Source organism: Acinonyx jubatus, chromosome F2, assembly GCF_027475565.1.
Source record: "Acinonyx jubatus isolate Ajub_Pintada_27869175 chromosome F2, VMU_Ajub_asm_v1.0, whole genome shotgun sequence".
In the NCBI taxonomy this organism is placed as follows: domain Eukaryota; kingdom Metazoa; phylum Chordata; class Mammalia; order Carnivora; family Felidae; genus Acinonyx; species Acinonyx jubatus.
In genome coordinates, this window is record NC_069394.1 from 73,777,150 (window position 1) to 73,784,896 (window position 7,747).

The following is a 7,747-nucleotide window of genomic DNA, read 5'->3' on the forward strand; positions in this document are numbered from 1 at the left end:
CTAACGCGAAAGGGGAACGCTGTCCGGGGATTTTTAAGATTCCCGATAAGTTTCCATCTTTCTGTACTTTAACCCTTCCCTGAGCACCTCCGACGATGCGCCGGACGCGGTTAGACGCTGAGGCAGGGACCTGAGAATCCAGTGGGGGAGGTGGGTACAGACAGGTGCATAAATGACATTCGGGACGGCCGTGGCGGGCACCCACCGCGACCATCCAGCGCCCCAGGGGGAGGCGGAGAAAGGGCAGGTTCACTCGCTCGGAGGGTCTCCAGCACATTCCAGAAATCTAAGTCTGCCCACCTGCCCCTCCTGACGCCTCCCCCTCGGCTCTCTCCGAGCAGCCCGCACCCCCAGGGCGTGCGATTTCAGTGACCTCACCCGGGGGGGACTTGATGTCATCCCACTCTCTCTCCACAAGCCCTGACTGCCTCGATGTGTCACCCAGCCGCGAGCTGAGCCACCCTGCGCCCCCCGCCCCCGGGCCCGCGTGCTGGGGCCGGGACGGACCCCTCCCACGAGGGCGTCGGCGCGGGACTGGCGTAGGGCCTGCGTCAGCTGCAGCCCGCCGGCGATTGGGGCGCGCTCGCCTCCTTGGCTTGGGGGCTAATTATAAAGTGACTCCAGCCGCCACCAGCCCCGGGACAGTCAGGCCAGGCGAGGCAGCCGCGCCGAGCCCTGCAGTCCAGCCCGCGGCCCCGCGGCGACGCCGAGGACCGCGACGGTGAGACCCGCGTCTGCCCGCGCCCCCGGCCGCTCGCCCCGATCCCCGCCCGCCTCACACCTGCCTTGTTCTCTCCCATCTAGAGCAGCGCTTGGGACCCGATGTCGCCGACCAGCCTGCGCCATCCGAACGGCATCAACGTGAGTGAACTTGTCCAAACCGCGCCTTTGCTGCGTGCGTTTGCGACCGTCCGCCCGCTCGGTTCCAATCGGCGTTTTCCTTCATTGCATGGGGCGCCCCAACTTTCTTCGGGTGCCTGTTTGCGACCCGGGTGAATGTCGTCTCCCCCCCCCCCACGCCCCACCCCGCCCCAAGGCTCCCGTTCTCTTGCATTTGGTCTTCGCAGGTGGTGTTCTCTCCAGAATCCTCCTTAGGCTGTGGGAGCCCAGAAAGAGAGCCCCGGGCATCCGCGGGCTCGGGGGGCCAGTGGCAGTGCCTACCTGGAGACCGCGGGGCCATCTGCCCCCTGGGCCTCCAAAAGCGGCGCCGGCCAGGCGGGAGGGGGGCCCAGGAAGGCGCATCCCTGGGAGCTCCGGCTCGACAGCCGCCGGCTGGGACTGTCCCGGCGACGGGTCCCTCCGAAGGTCGCGCTCTGCTCCGGGCGCGCTCCGAGTTCGCGTCCCTTTCTCCCCGCAGCCCATGGCGCGGTTCCTGACACTCTGCACTTGGCTGCTGGCGCTCGGCCCCGGGCTCCTGGCGACCGTGAGGGCGGAATGCAGCCAGGACTGCGCGACGTGCAGCTACCGCCTGGCGCGCCCCACCGACATCAACCCCTTGGTGAGTTACCGAGGCGGGCGGGCGGGAGGGCTGGGAGCCGAGCCGGTCCGCAGACAGGGCGCATCCCCCGGTCACACTCGGTCCCGCCGCCGCGGCGCCGATCTCCGCGGTGACGCAGGTGTCCGACAGTTCCCTGAACGCCTACCAAAGTCCCGCTCTAGCTCTCAGCTTCGGGACCCGCGACCCTCTAGTGACCGATAAAAGAGGCAGCGTCTCCCCACAAACCAAGTTCGTTTTACCCCTGGGGATGCAGGAGCCCTGGGATACGCGCCCTTCAGCATCTTGGAGAGCATTTGGTGGTCACCCCACCTGTCCCAAAGACGATGTTCGGTCACCCCAGTTCCCAACATATCCCACGAAGGTCCCCTTGCACACAACCCATCTTCCCATCCTTCCTGCAAATAATGTCATTTTTCATTAGTGACATTTCGTTGTCTTTCTTTGGATTTCATTTCTCCAGCCCTTTCAACTTCAGGTCCCTCAAGCCCTTACCCTCACCTGTGGATAGGAGAGAGGAAAGGGTTGGGATCGGGAGGAAGGGAGAGGAAGGGGGGTGCAGTGGAAGGGGGAGAAACAGATCAGCACATCTTACAGGCAAGTGACCCCGGAATTCAACTTCTGTCTTCCCTTGAATGTACTTTTGTCATACCCACTAAGACAACAATTTAATTTGCTATGAAAAAGGCACAGGAAAGGTGTCCAAAGAGGTGACAACAATGCAAAGATAACTACAGGACAGAAGCTGGGGGGAAGGGGAGGAGAGAAGCTGAGAACAAAGAACCCCCACTCATTCTAATCATAGTCCCTGTGCTGGTAAATCAGCCTTGGTGCTCTACTGAATCAGAATCTCTGAATTGGGGACCCAGGAAGCTTCATTTTAACTGGCTTCTCCAGGGATCCCTTTGCACTGTCTTCTCAATTTGTTGAAATTCCGTGATGACTTAAAAGGCTCAGTAGAAAATAATGTATTAATCCAAAGAGTTAAGTTCCCCATCTCAGCCTTTGAAGAAATGTTGTGATGTAGACGTATAAAATAGGGGTGAAAATTAAGGAAAGCATTCCAGAAAACCCAAAGTGTACGTTTCAGGTTAAACGTTGGCTTGTTTCAATTGAAGTACCTGGGCCCCTTCATTCAACATGCACAGGTACTTGCATGGCCTGAAAGAGAAGACACATAGTAGAGCTTTATATTTAAACTCTGATAAAATGTTGCATCTCAAATAGGGGCAACAACCCCCTTCATCTAGCCTTTGTCGTTCTGATTTGTTTGGCTGATGGGTTTTGCCTTGGCTGATTGGTTTGCCAACAACACGTAGGGTTGTTAGTTTCTCTGTGACAAAAGACTCTGTTAATGACTGTGTTGTTGATATTACGGCAGTTCTGGAATTTTAGCTCAGATGCAGAAGACCTATGAGAAATGAGGTTGCCTGACCAAAACTATGTAGAATCAACGTAACAAATATGGAACCTCTACCACGTGAAAGTCACTTGTGTTTTGTTCGGTGATGGGTGCAAAGCTAAGCAGGCATGCCAGGGTTGTTGTCCAGATGCATAGACATATATTGGAACTTATAAATTAACATCACTTCTTTTAGCATGAGTGTGTGTGTTTTGTTTTTGTTTTTGTTTTGTTTGTTTTCTGGTTGTCATCATTTCTTGTTGAAAGAATCTCAACATTAAAAAGCCTTTTGGTGACAGTATACAAAATGTTCAATGGTAATTTTTGGCAAAGAGATCGTTGATATTTCATTTTCGAATGGAAATGGTATTGACCCCTGAACAGCTTATGTTTTTAGTGGTGTTTTTGTTTCTTGCTCAGATGTCCAGAGTAACACAGGATCATTTTAATTGCATCATCTGGAGGGGTTTATAAAGCATCCCTTTACTTTTCTTAGACACAAAGTTTAATTATTAGGAGCTGGTTAAAGAACCCTAAGGAATTTTGTTGCACTAAGAAAATACTTTCTTGCATTGTGAAAGTAACATGTGTGTATTTTATACAAATTAATATACCAATATATTTTAAATACCAAGACTGGGCCTGGTTTTACTAAATCAAGGGTCTGTAACCTGGGTTCCATAAGTAGACTTGAGGCAGCTATCAAAAGCCCTGAAACGCCCAGAACTATTATATAGACTTTATAAATGGTCATGCAATATTACTTCTCTTTTTATTATGCCCAAGTGGTCTACTGGATAGAAGAGAATCTTAAGATTGTTAGAACACATAGTCTAAATCTTATGCTGATTAAAATTTAATTATTACATAATAAAAAGAAGGAATTATATACAGATCACGTCTCATTCCCATTTTATCAAATAATATGATTTCCATTGGGAGGGGAAACTTTTCTGTACATTGGTAACTTAAGAAACATGAATAATGTGTGAATATTTGCATATGCATAGTTGCATATCAGATCTCATAAGAAAGATTCTGTTCAAGATGATTAAATCTGTTTTAATCAACCAAGGGGGCAAAAAACAAAACATGCAGCAACTGAATATGTCATCATCCAAGTAATTCATAGACTTACACTGAGTTTTAGAATGTCTTTCTTCTGCAACTTATTCCGAAATTGCTGTTTTTCTTTCAAGGATGAAAATGTTTGCAGGAATACTAAATGCCATTCCAGGTAGAATAGTAACACAAGAAAGTAAACAACCTAATATTATTAATATTGACCTTATCTGTAAGACAAGAAGATAAAAGGAATCTGGGGATGATATCCCTAATTAGGTAAAGAGAAGTTTCTCCCTTTTGGTTAGAAAAAGCTCGAACAAAATGCAATCAACAGTGTAAGGTTACTCAGTGAAATTAGATTGTGCAGGCAGCCAGTCGAGGTTAAAATTGGGTGGAAAAAAGTCTTTTACAATACTGAAATGGCGTGGTAGCTACTGTCTGTCCAAATTCAAAGACAAATTCTAATTTGACTCAGTTAATTACCCACAATGATTCCATTTCCCTTTGATGTGCCTGTTCAGAATATTGAAAAGCTGTAATGAGAAATTGGAAATCACGTTGTCATAGAAGAGTTTCCATAGGAAAGCACACTCCACACAGACACACACACACACACACACACACACACACACACACACACAGAAAAAACCGTTTACCTAATGAAACCGGAAAAGCCTCTTTGTATCACTAAATGGGATTCCTTTCCCAGGCTTGCACCCTGGAATGTGAAGGGAAACTGCCTTCTCTCAAGACCTGGGAAACCTGCAAGGAGCTCCTGAAGCTGACCCAGCTGGAGATTCCTCAAGATGGCACCAGCGCCCTCAGAGAGAGCAGCCCCGAGGAGAGCCACGCGCTAGCCAAAAAGTACGGGGGCTTCATGAAAAGGTATGGAGGCTTCATGAAGAAAATGGATGAGCTGTATCCGCAGGAGCCGGAAGAAGAGGCCCCCGCGGGGGAGATCCTGGCCAAGAGATACGGGGGCTTCATGAAGAAGGACGCCGAGGAGGAGGAGGACGCCCTGGCCAGTTCCTCGGACCTGCTGAAAGAGCTGCTGGGGCCTGGGGAGACCCGAGACGGCGGCCGCCACCGCGAAGGCGGTGATGATGAAGACGTGAGCAAGAGCTACGGGGGCTTCATGAGAGCCTTGAAGGGCAACCCCCAACTGGCGCAAGAAGCCAAGATGCTGCAGAAGCGGTACGGAGGCTTCATGAGAAGAGTCGGTCGGCCCGAGTGGTGGATGGACTACCAGAAAAGGTACGGGGGCTTCCTCAAGCGTTTTGCCGACTCTCTGCCCTCCGACGAAGAAGGCGAAAGCTACTCCAAAGAAGTTCCCGACGTGGACAAGAGATACAGAGGATTTACGAGATTCTGACCCCCTTCCCGGCTGATGACCCCAGGCCCCAGCAGGCCTCCCTCTGTCCCCCGGTCAATCGTGTGTTATTATCGCGCACTGCTTGCATGGTACAGTGGCCTTTATTGTCTGGGTAACTAACTACACAACCTGCAAGCGCTCGCTTCGGGCGCCGTGTTCTCTCCACCGTGTTGATGCTCAGTATTGGTCTATTGCAGCTGTGTCGTGTTCATGCTAAAATGGTTGGTGTTCCTTTGTCCTTCACTCTTGACAAAAATACCAGTAAATGCTTACTTGTAAATAGGTACAATAAACCCATTACCCCGACTGCATGACATTCTTGTAAGTTTCTTCTTCCCCAAAGTTCTCATTCGCCTTCCGGTCTCCACGGTAAATCCTAAAGTTGAAGACACTGAGGCCATCTGCTTTTGACAGATTCACCACTGGCCTCCTCTTCCAACCGCTGACGCGGCCAAGCCATTTTTCGTTTCGTTCCTTACATGGAAAATCTTAGATGAGTAAACACACGGGGCAAAATACAATGTATTTCCACTCTTCGTTTCTGGAAATCAGATACAGGAAGAAAAACCAAAACCTAATAAAGAAACTAGCTATGCCCTCATATATAAGGAAATCTGCACTGATATCCAGATGTGTATGTCCGTTTTCTTCAGCAAAGTATTTTAGAAGTTAATAAGAAATGAAAGATAATTTGGTCCCATTTCACAAACGCAGATGAAGCCCTCTGGCTAAATAGTTGAACCAAGGTCGCCCAGCAGTTGAAGGACACAAGTAGAATTAAGATCCCAAACTTCTTGCTCCCAGGCAATAGCCTTTGCCTTCCAGCTCCCTGTCCCTCGCTCAGGTCACTACCAACAACTGGAAGAACTTGGGACTGTATCTTTCTCACTATTGTATACTCTGATACCACAACCCAGACTGCGTTGTCCAATATCTGACAAATGGACATACGAATGAGTAAAGGGATGACTGAAGGGATTTGGGGGCCAGATCATTTGAAAAGGTATTACAGACGTTTGAGAAGGCAGATTATCCCACAAGAAGCTTATGGCCATTTCATATCAATTAAACCATTGGGGACAACATGCAACAACAAACATAAGAACATATGTAACATTCCTTCTTTCTTTCTAGTTGAAACTACCTGTAGCTAAACTCCCATCCACTAAGTCCTTTCTCCAGGACCCTCACCCACTCTCTCCTTTGTGTTCCTCCCCCCAAATTCAGAGTTTAGCAACTCAGAAAAGGAGAGAAAGAGTCTCTACCCTGCAGTCCACCACCTTGCAAGCCTGTGTGCTCCCTTCTGGAGAGGCAGCCCCGCTGTCCTGGGAGTTCTGTCCCGGAGTCCAGCCCTGCTGGGGTCCCTGGGACATCCCCTCGGCCATACACTATGAGAAGACTTCTGATCAGTGCAAGGGGTCCCAGGTCAACACCACTCTCAGAGCCACACCGCCGCCTATATTCCCGATCCCTGGCAAACTAACTTTTGCTTCCAGGTGAGAGCCCTCTCCCTTTCGAACTAGAAATGGAAGTAATGTAAGTGTTTGGAGCAGATCAGGAAGAAGAGGATAGACAGAAGCTGGCCCTTGGAAACCAGTGACATGAGCAAAAAGGAGTGATGAGGTTATAACACATCAGAGATATCAGGTCTCCGTTCAGCTTTAGACAATTGTTTCCCTGGGAAATGCCAACCCCAAGTTGCCAGACTTTTCCAAAGAAACCTGAAACCCAGATCGTCGTGGTAATAACCCAAGTTTTTAATTCTCTCCCCAAGAGCAAAGGATTCCCAAACCCTGGAAAGAGAAAATCAGCCTACACCCTAGAGATGGCAAGAGTAAAATGCCCTCCCCCCAACCCCCCCCACCATAAGATCATAACATAATCATTACCTTATAATGATACAACATGTGTAATACACATCTCATCCAATAGGGTTTGAGAAATAACACAATTTTCATGATCAAAGCAATACACTATTTTTTTTTTTCAAATCAAGCACAGTTCTTTATGTAGTAGCCCTTTCTTTTCTATTTTAGGGTAGCCGTGTAGATAGACCAGGCCAAAACCCTCGGGGTAGTCAACAGACCTGTCACCTCTTTTGCCACCTATCACCTTGCTATAGGTCCAGCAATGTCTGGGGTGGGACAATGTCACTCATTCCTATATGTCCTCCCCCGCCTCACGCCTGGGGGAAAATGTGGAACCCAGAAGATGCGCCTCAAATGTGCAGGGAGGGAGAGAACAGGGAAGAGGGACCGGGAAACGGGAAAAGAAGAAAGCGGAAAAGATGGCCAGCCACGAGGGCTCCTTCCGTCCGGCTGCCTTGTATAACTGCGTAAAAGGTCAACTGAAGCCCAGCTTCGCAGCCAGTATCGCGGTCGTCCGGGAAATGGGGCTCGAGGGGTGCCGTACG

At 49.6% G+C, this 7,747-nt stretch overlaps 1 protein-coding gene across 1 annotated transcript; it reads left to right on the forward strand.

Annotated features, from left to right (window-relative positions):
* The first annotated feature begins 569 nt into the window (after positions 1 to 569).
* PENK (proenkephalin) lies at positions 570 to 5,650 on the forward strand. Its single transcript, XM_027042899.2, has 4 exons — positions 570 to 721; positions 805 to 861; positions 1,358 to 1,498; positions 4,672 to 5,650. Exons 2-4 carry the CDS (start codon positions 823 to 825, stop codon positions 5,332 to 5,334), a joined length of 843 nt encoding a protein of 280 aa, XP_026898700.2. The 5' UTR covers positions 570 to 721; positions 805 to 822; the 3' UTR covers positions 5,335 to 5,650.
* The last annotated feature ends 2,097 nt before the right edge of the window (positions 5,651 to 7,747 follow it).